The 17171-nt window shown below is 37.7% G+C and overlaps 1 protein-coding gene across 1 annotated transcript; it reads right to left on the bottom strand.

The window, feature by feature from the left end:
- Positions 1-2961: 2961 nt before the first annotated feature.
- LOC120745981 lies at positions 2962-5297 on the bottom strand. Its single transcript, XM_040051215.1, has 3 exons — positions 4888-5297; positions 3804-3902; positions 2962-3669 (listed from the first exon to the last, which is right to left on the bottom strand). The coding sequence occupies exons 1-3, from the start codon at positions 5263-5265 to the stop codon at positions 2962-2964; spliced, it is 1185 nt and encodes a 394-aa protein (XP_039907149.1). The 5' UTR covers positions 5266-5297.
- Between the last annotated feature and the right edge of the window lie 11874 nt (positions 5298-17171).

Genomic DNA, 17171 nt, shown 5'->3' with positions numbered 1-17171 from the left:
GCATTTTTATTATTCCAATCCAGAAAGGTGACAGAAAGGATCAGTATGTTAAAATCTAAACTGTGAAAGGAAAAACGAAACTAAGCAAAAATCAACTAGGAGGAAGGTTAACTCGTTCTTCAAAATGCTGGACTTGGAAATTTTAAATATTCATAGGTAAATGGATGAAAAATGTATATCACATCACAGACAGCACCCAAATTCCCTAAATTTGCCACTGAGATACTTGGCCTTCCTCATTTACATGGGCACTGGGAAGGCCTTTGTACACAACATGGCACTAAAAATTAAATAGAATTTATTGAAACTACCTATACTTGAAAAACAGCTGCTCAAAAATTGTTTGACGGAACAATCAGTTCTTTACACAGCTGTAGACTAAGAAGCTTTCAAATTCAAATTTTGTTTGTTCTCTACTTTTCTAACCTGGAACAAACACACAAGATTAAGATGAAAGCTTCAATGGCAATCAGTCAGAACTATCAAACCCTATAACTGACCAATGGACAAAGAATGAAGCTGATCATAAGACTATTTAAAGGTTTAAAGGTGGATTCTCACTTTCACTGGCTTCATTTTTACTGTGAGTTGATTAAGGAATGCTCTTTGCAGGGACCTAAGCAGCGTGTATATATCATCCCACAGCTCATATTGCAGACTCCCGCATCTTAGGAACTTCTCTCCCTGGTTCACACTGATTAGATTGGCCAAGATATCCCTCAGTGAGCCTTTAATTCCCTCACACCTAAAAACAACAGCAGTGATGTACACTGAAAAGGTCAAATGACTCTAGGCCTTATGATACCTAAAACCTCCTAATCTTTAATATCCCTCCCCTACCAGCTAATGAAAATACAGACTCTATACATGGAACGCTGAACTACAAGCAACAGATGCTATTTAATCTATACCACTTCTTTTTCAACCCACTGGTTATTAACAATCCTCAGTCATATCTTTCTGTCTTTATGACAGGTCTTCTCAATTCAGTTAGCATTAGTAGCATAATCCCTGGACCATAATGGACAAGTTACACTGCAAATTATCTGGTGCTTGCCATGATTTAAAATCCTATTTTTAGACAGGCCAGATTGTTTGCCTTGTTGTAAAAAAGATTTACTTGTTTCTAAGTCTGGATTTTAGATAATAAACTTAAATTGAGAATAACCATATAATTGTGTCTATATTAGTACAGAAATCCAGAAATGGGAAGAATAACTCTTAAAATAGCCTACATTAGGTCTCTCACCAGATGTCTCTCAAAATATCACTTGTTTCAAGATAGAGTGACAAACTCAATTTTCTTGATTTAGGAAATTCACACAAGGCACCTGTTGAAAATATGATTTATTCAAAATCATGTCTGACTTCAAAGTTGTACATATAAGGGAAAAAAATTAACCACAATTTATGATACAAATCACATTTCAAAGACAGCTGTTTGTCACAGCATGCCAGCATTATGTGGTACAACATTGACATTGGTTTAGGGAACATTTAATGACTGTCAACTGATATCATCACAAACTACACTAAGCCAATACTTGGTGCAACCCTAATCTTAAGGGTGATTTCTATGGGAAATAATATCAGAAAGACTGTATTTGATTGGCACAAACACACTGCCCCTAAAACTAATAGAAAAGTATGAAGTATAATCAATGAGCTCATGGGCTAATTCTGTAGCTTGAGCAACAATGTGCACAGTTACTTCATATGCCAATAAGTCTTCATTTAAATTCAAAGTTTCATAGCGTTGGTACTCAAAAGCAATAAAAGACGAGTCAATCAAAAAGATATCCTTTATCAGTCCAAACACAGGGAAAGTGCCATCCACATCTGCAATAATCATGGACTTCCCAGCAATGTATTTATTGCCATTTAGAACATACCATTTCACTGAGACAACAGACTGCATGACATCTATTCCAAAAAATTCTTTAATTTTTTTCCTAACATATTCATTATTTTTAACAGCTGATACTGGCCCGGATTCCTTTTCTTTCGCAAAAATAGGATGTTCAGTGCCTATTTCATTTTGACAACACTCAAGAAATTGATTGTGGTTTGCAAGGGATTTACAAACATTTTTAAAATTTAACTTAGAAGCCCATTGTTTAAAATAGGAGTGCTTTGCCTCAGAGCGCATGCACATACTCCTTATTAAAGGTCCAAGGGATAAGATTTGACTGGGAAGATGCAACATATAATGTTGCTTAGGTATTATATTGGCTTCGGGAAAAAGTTGCTTGAACTGATACAGGTGTTCTTCAATCATACTTCTCAGTTGCAATACAGTTTGTAAAGAAATAATGGGAGCAAGAACTATTTGAACTATCATAATTAACTTTCTAATAAATACAACATACTCACTCTCCACACCATACAAAAGAAAAAGTAATATTTTTAAAAGAATTAGCATCTGTCCACAAGACTGTTTCAATTTGTTGTCGTTAGCCGCTAAAGTGCCAAAGCTAATAGGACATGGTTTATCCCGTATTTCAAGAGGTGAGTAAGGAAAATTTTGAATGTCTGAATTAAACTTGTCTAATTCCAATTGTCCTGAGAGAATTAGGTGTTTTAATACAAATTTAACTTCCATTGATGCAACACCTTCAAAAATAACATGCATTATGTCCTGTGGAGTTTGTTTGATCAGGTCAAATGCAGGAACATCAACTAGTCTGCTTCTTCTAAGTAGTTTTGAGGGACGCTTTCAATAAATCTGTGCTTGCTTTATCTATTTCAAAACACTGCCTGATATGTTTCTCCAGAGTTCTTTGAACAAACTTCTTCTCCTCAAAAACACTTTGCATATCATCAAAGTTGCATTCACAGTGTCTACATTTGCTATAAGCAAAACCAATCCCTTCTTTAAAGCCAGCAATCTCATGCTGGGCTAGCGTGTCTTCGCAAATGGCTATAACAGCACCAAACAATTCAATTTCACCATTTGACATTTTAATCCAGCAGCAGCAGTGATAGATCTTGAAGTATTCTTTTCAGTACAACATCAATACCCCACTGAGAAATGTCATTTGCTTTAGCAATAGCAAGAAGTCGTATTGCAGCTAACTTTGACCTAAATTTTGGATCAATATTTCCTAAAGTATAATAAAACATGACCAATTTGTTTGCAGAAGCATGGGACCCTAAGGGGTTACATATTTCAATTTCATCTGTGTACAGTATTAATTGCAATGCATTTGGCCTCTGAGAAAACAAAGGGTGAGATGTAAAGAGGGACCCGTCTCTAAAATCATAGAAGAATCCCTCTCTGCTTCTTTGTGGTGCAGTGTTCAACATGGTAAAGATTCTCTCATTAGTCATTAACTGCTTTAGACTTTCAATTAATGGTACATAGTAAAAACTTTTGTTCCTTAAGGACATGACCCTTGAAAAACCTTGCTTTACCCAACATATCTTCTGGGATACTACTACTTCCTCTGCGTTGACTGGACAGAACATTTCCCCTATGGCTCTACTCTGTCCATATGCAATGGTGGAGAAAGGATCCATGAATTTATCAAATGTAGCCAAAGCCTCATCTTGAAGCTGAGTGGTTCCCTCAGCATTATCTTCAAACACTGTCTTCATTCTTTCCTTGAGCGTATCCAAAAGAACAGCCTGATACTGTTGCACTCCTGAGATGATATGTTTGACCGTTCTCTGTGAAAACATTTGAAACAAAAGTAACTTATTCTGCATTTATATAAAAAAAAAAAAAATCTGAATTCCATTATGAACAAGTAAGACATTGATTGCCTTATGTAATGTATCGATCCATTAAGACTATAACATACCTGTGATAAGTGGCACTGTTCTTGAACACTGATAGCAAAAGCTGCAGCAGATCTGGTAATATCATGTCTGGTAAAGGATGTTGTAGCAACAGCTTCTTCCTTTAGAGCAGAAAAACAAAGTTACTCCAAACTCCTGGCCAATTATAGAAATTCTTACATAACAGGTATAATCAGTTACACCTAATGATTGGTCCATTAAAAAACAAAGTGCATGACAGTGACTAGTGTTACAGTTGTGAACATTCAATATAATATAAGATAATATAATATTCATTCTTTGGAATAAAGAAAAAAGAAATGGAAAAGAAATCAAAGACAAAGAAACAATAAAAAAGGGGTTGTCCATTTTTTTGATGAGGCTAGGGATTGGATTCATGAGAATGAGATTTTATCTTTTTAAATAATGAATTCTTGTTCGCACTTAGATATTAGTTTCTTTACATGTTTGTTGTATTTATTAAATTATTTATGTATTTTTAAATCACGTAATTTAGATTTGCACTTAGAATTTATGTTAGTATTAGTATATGGATATATTTTATTGTATGCATTTATTAATTTATTTAATTTTCAAGAAAATCATTCTTATCCATGTTTTGGCAGTATTTCTGGCCAACAGATTCTTTTACAGTGCTTCCAAATACTCTGTGTCTTACCTGAAACTGTATTCACCACTTATAATTCCTACGAGATACCCAAATTGCTGCCACATTGAACGATTTAAGCGCGCTGAGAGTGTCTTTGATGCAAACTTCACCAGGAGACATGCCAGCCGCAGAGTGTGTGCCTGCTCCGGCTGCAGCATAGCCTGTACTATCTACACTGAACTGCTATTCTGTTTATTTATTTTTTATTTCATCCTGCAGGATGAAATTGTGATTTAAAATCCAACCATAGTGGAAATCGCTTGTAACAGTTTGAAGAACAATATCTAGCGGTATAATATCGCGAGATCTTGTTAAATTTCTCTTGACTAAAAATGGAGAAAAGGATTAAAAGTAATATAGGACCAAATACGAGGAGTTAGACAAGGCTAAATTTGTCATCAGAAGCCACACTACATTTTATTTAGTTTAACACTTACCGTGATCGGGCTGTCAACAACCTGAGGCTCCTGCACTTCAGCCAAAGATCCACCAGTTGATATTTCCACGGTGCTGGTTGTTGCAGTACTACAGTTGGCAAAGACTGAAACACCAAAATTTTCCGATCCTAAAGAGTGGGATGTTGGGGGGATCCTCCATCCTCTTGGTGGGCTTCCATTCGTCAAATACAGAGGGTGCGTCCGTTTAATGTGGCGAAAGAATGAGTTAAAAACTCTGAAATCTTGTTCACAGCCATCTATTCCACAGTAAACCCAAAAATCCTCCCTTCGACCATGAGCTGCATTTATGTGGCTAAGGAGCACCTTCAGAGTTAAAGAAACAAAGATAAAACAGATCATACATCTCCAGAGCGCCATGGTGAACTGTTTTCGCGCAGTAGCAATGCAGCTTTACTTTACCGCTCTCCACTGAAGGCCACAGATGAGAGTGTGGGACCATGGGAAAGGTAGGCAATTTTAAAAATATATGTATCCTTAATTATCCAATTTTTCAGGTTTAAATTACATCAGCTATATTTATTTTTAGGCAATAAGTGTTTAAGACTGAATTTATATTTTATTTTATTTTTTTTTTACTTAAAAAAAATTAAATATAAATAATTTTCTGCATGCGCATTCTCAGTTCCTGTTGTGACGTTACTTTCACGCGGGACAAACTCTTTTCCCTGCTTTGTTAACCATCAGGACCGTTAGTAAGATCAAATTATTTATCTAAACAAAGTGAACAGTAATTTAAGGTTGTTAACATTAAGTTGATTTGAAAAATACTATGGTACAACGGTGTTATTAAGATAAAGTCGTGTTTTGTGAGGGCTGCTGCTAGTTAGCAATCTAGCTAATGTGTTAACTTTAGCTAAATGATCTTATTTAAGCTGTAGGATATTTCCAGGTACTGTGAGTGGAGGCTTTGGAACAAACTAGAGAACTGCTGTCACGGCATGGACAAGTTTGACGATGCCATACTGTCTGTGTTGCAGGGTAAGTCTTATTTTTCAGTTATTTTGGTACGTTAGCTAAGCAGCCTTAGCATCTGTTAGCATCATTTCTGAAACTTGGAGCTAGGATTGCACTCTACTCTGAACTTTATCCACATTATAGCCTTGAGCTGTCTTTGCCTAAATAGACTTGGAACATCATTCTTGAAGACACCCAAAAATAGTTTTATTGCATTCCCAAATATTTGATAAACTGTTTTAAGTTTGACATTTTATCCTGTTAATATTACTTATTGCTAAAATACATTTATTAACAAAAAATGACCTCAATATGTAATAAGCCACGCCCAGGAAAAGAGAAATAAATATCACTTTTGAAGTTGTTTTTCTCTTTTACAGCTGCGAATATTGACGAGGAAACTTTGAGAAGCTTTACCCGGGATGACCTAAAGGATCTTTTTCCGGGCCATGAAAATTTCTTCCGTAGAAAGAAGATTTGGGATTTTATCAGCCAAAAGGTAAATACACATTATACCACTAAGAAGATGATTACTGTCCATATTGTCTAGCATTAATTTGCCTAATTGTGTATTTTTGTTTATATCCCACAACTGTTATAGTTTAAGAGTACTGACCAAGATGCCAACACTTTCCATCGAAGCGAGAGTAACCCCTTAGGCTTTGATGTGTCACAATGTCAGCCTCAAACTTCCACTCCCATTTCCTACACTGCTGACAAAAAAATGAAAATGCCAGACCCACCAGAGTATGTGGTGTATACAGATTCAGAGTTGGACATGGTGCGCAGTCAATACTTTGCATTGCTCCACAGTGGAAAGGAAAAGGACTGTAGGATGTCGAAGGAGCTCTGTTGCAGACTTGTAAGGAACACAGTCACCAGCATGGTTGCAATCCTCCGTGCTAGTCCCATGGGGAAAGAAGTCACATACCCCTCCAAACTCGAAATGAGAGCAATGTCACAGAAGATTGTCGACTATTACCCCATGTTACGTGATGCTGACACACACATGCCATACGTAAGTCATTCTTTACCCACTAAAATATCTAAAATTGAGTGAGATAATAAAAGGATGTACAAATATATATTATTTTACCACAGCTGACCATCTACACCAAACTGTACAAACGACTCCAAAATATGAAGTCTCCAAGGAAGAGGCAGGGCTCCATGCCACAACGAGGCAGGCCCAGGAAGACTCTTTTCAGCTCAGATGACACAGACAATGGGACTGAAGGTGACCTAAGTGGTGAAGCAAGTGGTTCAAGTGACTATACCATACTTCTTGAGAGCAATGATGACCTCAGCGAGGATAACTCAAATGCAGGTGTGTACTTTGGTCTGCTGTACTAATGACTTTTGGACATCTAAAACTTCAAAGAGACCACCTGCCCTCAGTTTTCTGTTCAGAGTGCATCACAAGATTTATACAGTGTTGAGTATTTTCCTTAACTTTCTAGCTATTCCCTGTTATTACATTCTGTTCATCTTCTGTTTTTTCCTCAGAGAAAGAATCCCAATTGCCGCTACCCTCCACTGTACCAACTACGTCAAACAATACTACGCTGGCTTTACCACTATTATCCAAGTCAGCCTCATGCTCTGCACCCAGGGCTGATATAGGTCCTTCAACTGCACCTCCAGATGATGTTGTTGGTAAGTCCACCATCACCCTTATCTACCTCTCAGTCTGACTGTGGTTCCTCTTACAGCTCTTTCCAAAATATGGTTGCAGCAATGAACCCCGTTCTAAGTGTTTATTCCATAAATCATAGTGGTTTGGCATTAACTCGAGTTGGTGTGTAAAATCAACATATGATAGATCCCTCATTCCAGTTTGCCAGTTAGCCATAGTAAGTATTTTAACACTTTGTGTTGTAATGGGTGTTACTCAGTGCTGATTATTTACACATGTAAATCCTCATGCTGGTCACATCTATCATGCCTTATCACAGTGTTTCTGTCATAGATCAAATTACCTAAAATATTTTTATCCATCAGCTCATAATCACTGTTCACACTGATGTGAACGATATACACAGTAAACAACCTTTACCTTATTTTCACCACAGTTTTATTCACGGGCATCTTAAACTTTCGTTTTAATATTTGATTCTGTTCAAACTAACAATTAACATAAATCCATGATCATTATAAGAAAAGGACACAAAGGGAAATGATCAGGACATATAGGGTCAGTTCATTACTCAAACATATTTAACCTAAACATTAATTCTCATAAATATTATACTTAAAAACAACCATGCAACCTTACTAGAAATGACTGATTAGAAAAATCTGAATTTTGTGAAGTCTAGTTACACCATGTCTTACAATTGCTCTTTGCTTTCCCTAGCAGACCATGACAGCCTGAAGATGCAGGCAAGACATTACAAAACCTTGAGCAACATGTACAGGAAACCCAATGCAAAACCCAACCAAAGTGACGTTGCTCAAATTTTGGACCTGGCGTTTGAGGCCAGACGAGCTTTTATTGACGCAGATGTTACAAGGGAAGAAGACAGGCCTAGAAAAATATTTGAAGCATACCCGTGCTTCAAAGACATAGGAAATGTAAGTTAAACTACCTTCAGTTAAATTCCTTGCTTTCTCTGGATAGGTTTAGTTAGTTCTTGACTAACTGAGCACAACTTTGTCATAGGCGATGGATGAACTGCGTCACATCGTTGGTGGCTCCAACTGCAAATACATATATCAAATGAAGGGTCGATGGCCAGAGTTTTGTTCGAAGGTGCAGTTCCATGGCATTTGGAAGAAGGTCCTGAAACCTCCTCTCCCCTTGGATGTACGTGGAGGTAAGTGGCCTTTGCATACATTAAATCCATACATCAGATATGTTCGGATTGCTTTGTTGAGATACTTTTCTCCGTTCACAGTGGATTTTACTGTCACTCTCTTCAATGCACTTCCATCTCTTTTTCCTTCAAAAACTACACCACCAAAGCGGCTGGGAAGTGCCAGTGAGGCTCTCCTTCATATCCTCAAGGTGCGAACAGCTGCAATACCAGCCACTGTAACTTGTACTCCATTTACTTCTATTGTTGTTATTATTAATATTATTATTTTGCTTTTCCTGCTTAATAAGAGTGGGTTGAAGTTCAATTCAGCAGGGATTAAATTACTCCTTATTCAGGATTTCTTAATTGTTATTCAAAACCTACTCCAGAGAGGCAGCACAGAGCAAAAGCACATTGCAGTTAGGATACAAGTAGAAGCAGTAAAATGATATATTTAAAAAGGCCTTCAAAAACTAGAATATGTAACAAAGTTAAAAGAAATAGTTTTAAAAAACAAATGAGAAAAAAAGCACAAATAGACACGATAGAAATGCTGCAAACTAGAGAAAATTCATGCTCAGAATTAATACACAGCAAAATCTCCAGTGTTAAATTAACACTTTTGACAATGTTATATGTTTAAAAGTAACCTAGTCAGTTTTGAAGATTAACAATGGCTAACACTGAGCAGTGCTGATTTTCTAACACTGGAAAATACCTCAAAATGTTAGAAATATTCCAGTGTTAGAAAACCAGCACTGCTCAGTGTTAGTCTTTGTTAATCTTCAAAACTGACTAGGTTACTTTTAAACATATAACACTGTCAAAAGTGTTAATTTAACACTCAACAGTGTTGTATTTAACACTCAGAGGTGTGGACCCATATAGACACTCTCCAGTGTTAATTTAACACTGGAGATTTTGCTGTGTACATTTCCAAAATTTCATATTTATGTAAGTCAGATATTTTATATTTATTTCTTCTATTCCAACAGTAAATCAGTTGGAGCATTCTAAACTCTTGATATTGCTTTTTGTGTCTTAAGCTGTTTGGATGCACAGCAACCCTTTCATTTAAAATCTTGAAGAATTTGTCCTTTTTTTGTGCTTTTCTAGCCGGGTGAAGATGCAATGCTATACCTGGAGAAGCAGCCTCTCTCCTCCCCAGTGCTGCTTTTTGATGGAACAACCAGCATTGTTGCTGTAGGAAACATACCAGTGACCACTCTCCCCTTGGAGGATTTCTGGGAAGGAATGTTGGTGTTGGTGGCATATTACTACACCTTGCACTTAACATACCCAAAATGTGTTGCAACGGTCCTCTCTGTCATACAAACTGAGGTAATCACTGATGCCATCCATGATCAAGATGCCACTAGTGCATATAAGAAAGCAATAGCTGAGTGGAAGTCGTTCTTTGAAAAAAAAGGATTTTATCAGGTCATTTGCAGTTTGTTTAGTTTTGTAGTACGTTTGTACAACTTTGTTCCTAATTTGCCTAGCAATGTCCTGAGAAACGGCTTTACTTATAATGCTTTACAAATGAAAGTTGTTTTTTTTTTTTCTTAGTGACACTTTACCTGAGGCATGTAAAGTTTTAAGTCAGTAATGCCATTATTTAGAACATTGTGAGACTATGTGACTGTCACAAAAGTTTAAGGCCAAAAATGTAATTTCTTTTCTCTGTTTAGGCCTTTTAAAGGGTTGATTTAGACTTTTAGGGATTGTGCAGCAGCCCTATATTGTTTAAAAAAAGGATTTTGTTCTCATGAGAGAAATAAATGTTGACATATATCACTCCTGTCCTGGTTGTGATTTCAGTAGAAGCCAAGGAGTATTCTAGGAAAAAGGTCTGTTTTAAGTTTTTTTTTGCCTGGATTTAATATTGATTCGGCTCTATTTTAAGATAAGCCAACCTGAATCAAGAAACAAATTAATCATACTTCACTAATATTGAGTAGTTTTTCATAGTATTAGAACTATTTTTCTCGTTGCAGTGCATTCATTTGCTGCAAGTAAGAATTCAAAACATAAAAAAAGACTGTAATTTAGCATATTTAACTTACTTTTGGGACTTGATATCAAGTAATTTTATCTTAAATTGAGCTTTTTAAAGCTTATTTTAACCCTCTTCAATTCTCAAATGTGTTCTTTTATTTCTGGATTAAAAAATCTTATTTCAAGATTTCTTATTAAGTAAAATAAACTTGCTGCATGGACAGATAATTTCACTTGTTTTCAGTGCTTTTTGTATCAAATGTAGTATTTTTTTCCTAAATATAGACTAGCCATTTTTGCAGTGTACACCAACAAAAAATGTTCTTTTTTGCATCCAGCTAAACAGATTTTTTTCCTGATTGCTTGTGTCTTAATGGTATGTATACACTACTAGTCAAAAGTCTGGACACATCTTCTCATATAATGTTTTTTCTTTATATTTCAAAACTATGAATGAATACATACACTGTAAGACCGAATAGTAATAGTTTGATAAATGAAATGAGTTGCAACTACTTAAAAACCTGTTATAAGTTCATACACCTTAATTTTTTTTGAGTAGTTTGAACAAGCTTGTTTTTTCAAGTTATCAGTACTTGAATATGTTGATTAGTTTCAGACATTGCCCTTGAATAATTTGAGTCGACACTGACGTCACGTACGTGCCTACGTATGTACGTACGTGCGCCACCTGTTTCTTCATGAGGTGCTGGGAACCATCTTGGAATCGTTGCTTCGAGTCCGAATGCCCGCTCAATACTCCGAAAGAAAGTTGTGGAACGTTAATTTCCGAACAGAAATAAAATCATTTGGGAAGGGTTTTTTACTGTATTGCCTTTGACGCTGGATAAAGGAGGACGTGCTGTGGTATGTTACAGTCCTTTGAACTGGAACAGCTCTGCAATGGGCTAGCTGCATTTACCGCCTTTGCAGCAATTTTGTCTTTGGGAGCGCTTTTGTGGTAAGTTTTATTTTTTCTGAAACCTTATTTTTCCTTTGTAATACGAATTTTTATCGTCATTAATGTAGAATTGTTGCAGGCATTTAAGAACTGCACGCATGACATGAGTGTTTTTTTTGTTTTTTTTATCCATGACGCCTAATGTAAAAATAGGGTTCCAGTGTATGGTCTTGGTGGCATTGGCCCCAAAGTGTGTTTTGCATGAGTTGTGCTAATAAGCTCACATTTAGTATAACACATTATTAGTCCCAGCAGAAGCGCGCACTAAAGCTAAGCCCTGCTTATTATTTCTAATCTCTTACTACTTTAAAAGTGTTTAGCAGGCGTTTCTAGAGTGCTAAACAGATTTGCAGTTTATAAACTGTAGTGGTCTGCGATACTGCATATTTTGGTATCGATCCGATACCAAGTAAATACGGGCCAGTATCGCCGATACAATACCGATACCGATACTTTTCAAAAAATAAGGTGGATGCCTCATTGAATTGCTAAATCGCAATTAATTTTCATGACCTTAAGTGTTTTTTGTGATTTTTCCTTTTGTATTATTAATTACTTAAAACCCAGGACATAATTAGGAGAAATAATTTATTTATAATTAAATAAAAAATGCTTTATTATTGTGGCGGGCCGTGGTCTGCGATGCTGCTGCAGGTTAGATGGACTCACCTTCACTGAATCTACAATCATGCCTCACCGGCTTAAAACCTGTGCACTGCTTGTGCTGTTGTTGTTTTTGGTGTTGATGTGTACAGCTGGCAGCAGGAGGGCTAAAGCCGTTGAATGTAGGCTACTGTTACAGCAACCGGGTGATCACTGTAAGGGTGGACAGCGCGCGGCTCGGGGTGAGCCGGAGGCTGGCGCGCCAGCGGGACCTGCCAAGCTGGAGATGGAGGTTGAGGTGCGCGGGGGTCCTGCCTGAGGGCGGCATGCTGTCCGCTTCGGCACGCAGGCTGCATGGTCCTGCGTGCCGGCCGTCTGCCCAGCTGCCTCTGAGCCCCGGCTCACTTCCACTCCTGCTGCGGCTCCGCTGCTTGCCATATGGGTGGCCATCAGGCCAGCTCCCGGGCTTCCGCTGGAGGCGCGGGCGACCGCCAGAGTGGACACTTCCCCGTCGCTGGGCCGGGGCATGGGGCGCCGATTGTCCGGACCGATTCCCTCGCCTGCTCGCGGGGTGGGGTGAAGCAGGCGATGGGGGTATGTGGCAGGGCGTTTTCTGCGATGCCGCTGCAGGTTTGGGGGTGGTGATGTGTACGGCTGCCAGCGGGGGGCAGCAAAGTGTGCCTGCTCTCCGCTGACACAGGAGCGGCGAGTCCAGTGACCTGGCTGTTTCGTTTTTGCCGAAAGCACAGCATAACAAACAAGCAGAACTCAAAGTAAAGAATCGATCTAACCAGGCTAGTACCGATGCGATCCCGATCCTGACTTGGGGTCGATACTATCGATATTTGGATCGATCCGCCCACCACTAATAAACTGCCTTGTGGATAAATTGTTGAATCTTTGTTGCACTGCTGCGCTGCTTAGCTAACTCATTTGCCAACTGGTGGAGGTTGAAAGCTATGTTTAGTTCTCTGGAATTGTACATATTAAAACTGGGGCATCAATATTGTAGGCACAGGATGATATATACAAAAGCAGTGATCAATCATTATATAATTAGGCGGTAGAACTTGGTTTGGGTATAGTTGCGTATACAAGTAGGAATGTTGAATCTTCTGAACTATTAAGTTGTTGTGTCTGGTCTATTTCAGGTTAACTTGAGGGTGAACCCATCAATAATCTATTTACCAAACAGTTTTTTTCTCTCTTATTTTATTCTGAACCCCAGTGTACATTAGAAAGACTTAGTTATAGTCTTCTTTTTCTGTCAGGGCTGGGTCTGTGGCCCAGCATTTTGAGTTTATTTTTGATTTTATATTGAAATAAGGTGAAATTCCTGTGTTGTTATTATTAGTTAAGGTTTAGTTGAGTTCTGGGTTAGTTTCATCTATCACCTTGGTTATGTGTCTTGTCTGTTCTCTGTATGGTCAGTCTTGTCTTCTGTGTTTTACTTTTATGTCCATGCCCTCATTCCCCTAATCTGTTTCCTTGAGTCTCCACTTCAGTTTGGTGTCTCCCCATGTATTTCTGCGTGTTCCATGTTCTATTTGTCAAGCTCGTGTTGTCTTGGCTACGTCCCTTTCTTGTTTCTGTTTTACTGTGAAGAGTCTGGCGTTCCATGTTCAGTTTGTTTTGTTGTACTTACCCTGTTGCATTCAGGTTCATTTGTGTCAGCTGTGTTTCCCCGGGTGTTTCCACTTCCCTCTTTTCCCTTCTACGTATTTAAGTCCTCTGTCTTCGTCTGTTCAGTGTCTATTTATCTTCATGTCAAAATCACAGAATTTCTGCTACTGCTCAGGTTCATGTTCATGCTCATGTTTAGACTTTTTTCACTTTCATGTTTGCATGTTCCTGTTAAGTTTCATGTTCTTGTCTTTTGTTATTGTTTTCATAGTTAGTTTAGGTTTTCCCCAGTTTAGGTTTTAGTTTATTTTCGCCCTAGTTTCACCTTGCCTTGCTTTTATGTTTTTGGACATCACCCTGAAATACATGGCTTGCTTTTTTTTTTTTTTTTTTTTTGAAGAGTCAGTTCTGTCTCTCATTCGTCTGCTTTTGTGTCCGCTCCATAAACACACCAGTAATCCCTGCATGACATTTTCCTTGTTGTTCCAGTTTTAATGGTGTTTGTGACTCTTTGTCTAGTTTGTATATCTATGTGATTGTATTAGAAAATGTTTAAAAAGTGGTTGTTGTTAGAGCACCTGTATGTATACAGTGTTTGATAACTGATTATGTCAAAAAGTGACAAAACGCTGGACAATAACGTATTATAACTATTTCTTTCTTTCTCTTTTCAGGTTAAGGCTGAAACTCCTTGCTGGTGTAGAAAGATACTATTTTGGTATGTTGATTGCTAAAAATGAGAAAAAAAAACATTGACAGCACTTCCACAGTTACTTTTCTGTAGAACACAAGTAAAAAAAGAAATCATACAATGGCCTTCAAGAGCAAACTTTGTGATCTTATCTTTAGAAAACAGATAAAGGTGCTTGATCACTATTGGTTACATCATAGCAATGTTTCCTCAGTCAGTCCTTTGTCATGTCCATATGATTGCTGTATCTGCACATTTCAGTCAGTGCATCCTTTGAAAATTCATTTGGACGGATACATAACCCTAACCCCACGGATATATTCTCAGAAAGTTGTGCAAAGTAGAGATCAAAGTGCAGTATTTCTTTGCCCTCTTTGTGGTTGTAGCCAACCATTCAATGATAAAAAAAAATCTCCTTAGTCACTTAAGGACACATCTAAAACAGCATGAGACATTGGATTGCCCTTTCAAAAATTGTCACTACCGTACTAATGTTTATTCTTCCTTCAATACCCATAGAAGTAGGTGTCATCCTGATGGTGATATTTCAGCCTTTAAGTGTGAAATTATCCTTAAAGAAACTGCTAACCATCCTTTACAGAGTGATGTTGAATGTGAGGATGCTGGTCCCTCAAACTATGACTATGAACTTGGAAGTCCTTCCTCTAATCCTTCCGAGTCCACACATGACACTGAGGAACTGTAAACTCAGTTGAAAACAACTTTTCAACTTGTCTTCCTTCTTCTTAAAAATGTACGGTGTTCTTCATGTGTCAGAGAGAGCCATACAGAACATCATTGACGACTTGTTGCAGATATTCTCACTGTCCAAACCTCTTGTGAGAGACTCTATTACCAACATTCTGCACCAGCATAGTCAGCCAGTGAGTGAAGTTGTACTGAATGAGTTGGTGGAAGCTGTTATGAACACAAATGTTTTTGTTAATGCAGCTACAGCAGGTGCAGAGTTATCCACTGCTAAGCGGAGGAAAACATCTGTGAGGATCCATTACCCTCTAGTAATATCTGTCCAATACTCTCTAGGTTCTAGTGGGCCCACAGTAGTATATGTCCCAGTATTGCAGAGCTCAAGAGTATGTTCAAAAATACTGATATTCTTGATAAAATCAAAGAAGCTAAACAATCACCACCTGGGGTGTACATGTCCTATACAGATGGGACATACTGTATTTCAAAGAGAACCAGTTTCTGTCAGCAGCCGGAGAGCTGAGGTTGTCACTGATTTTGTATGTGGATGACATTGAGCTAGCCAATCCTTTAGGCATAGCTAGAAAGATCCACAAACTTACTGCAGTATATTGGTTACTTGCCAATCTACCAAGTAAGTACGGGTCAAGCCTACATGTTATACAACTAGCTTTGCTGTGCAAAGTTTCTGACCTGCAGAAGCATGGTTATTAAAATGTTCTTTCCCCTTTTTTGAAAGATTTGCAAACTCTGGAGCAGGAGGGCCTTGTGGGAATAAAGAAAATATTTTACTGCTACATTTAGCTTTCATCATTAACATTGCATTAAAACGTTCATTAAAAGCTACTGGCATTAGATCAATACTTTATTACAGGTGCGGCTATAATCATTTTCTACACACATTGCATTGTGCTCATGAAGAGTTGATGCTCAGTCTATTTAAAGGTCTTAAGCTTCGTTTGGCGTGATGTCCCGACAACCCATGGTGTAAGCAGTGTTGGTCAAGTTACTTGAAAAAAGTAATCAGTAACTAATTACTGATTACTTCCACAAAAAAGTAATCCCGTTACTTTACTGATTACTTATTTTCAAAAGTAATTAATTACTTAGTTACTTAGTTACTTTTTAAAAAACACGATTTACAACCTGAATAGGTGATAAAGTGATAGATCTTTCAGCCCAAATCTACTTTTTCTGCATAATCCATCATACAAAATGTAATCAAATGGATAAGTCTCCTTTTAAAACTTGTTTTATTAGTTTTAATCTTTTAACTTTATGCATCAAGCAAAAATTTAATTATATGCAACATTCTCTGACTTGAATAAATTAGTTTAACATTTAAACCTATTTTCTGCACATTCCAGCACATAAAATAAAATATTTTTTGTGTTTACACTCACTCTTTCAAATAGATGCAAGTAAAACACAGCAGAAAATAAATAAAGTCAAAGACTAGCGGTCCTGTTGCTCTATTTTCACCTGTAAAGCAGGACTGCGGTAGGCGGAGGTTTACCCTGGTGCAGGTGTGCCGCGGTCAGTTGAAGAATCCGCGAGTTTCTCTGTGAATTTCCCATTACGTCGTTGCGCACTTGGTGCTTGCTTGGAAGTTTAGGGGTTTTTTTCGCTGTAAAAAGAAGTTTTCTTCCCACGCACAATGGACACTAATGTTTTTGTCACTTTTTATGGACTCAAACTCAAAGTAAGGTCAGTACTTCCACGCTTTAAACGCTGCACGCTCATACTCTCTCCCACAATCGATGTATGATCCATTGTTGATCTGCACACAGCTGTTGTCACTAACGGCGCACTCGCTTACGTCACTGTCGTGAGACATTCTCGCAAAAAATCACGGTTTTAGTAACGCAGTAACGCAGCGTTCCTACGGGAAAGTAACTGTAATCTAATTACCATTTTTGCAATAGTA

The sequence above is a fragment of the Simochromis diagramma genome, unplaced genomic scaffold (genome assembly GCF_900408965.1).
Source record: "Simochromis diagramma unplaced genomic scaffold, fSimDia1.1 OVJJ01000644.1, whole genome shotgun sequence".
NCBI classification, from domain to species: Eukaryota; Metazoa; Chordata; class Actinopteri; order Cichliformes; family Cichlidae; genus Simochromis; species Simochromis diagramma.
The sequence above is the reverse complement of the archived record's forward strand: the minus strand, read 5'-3'. Positions and strand labels throughout refer to the sequence as shown.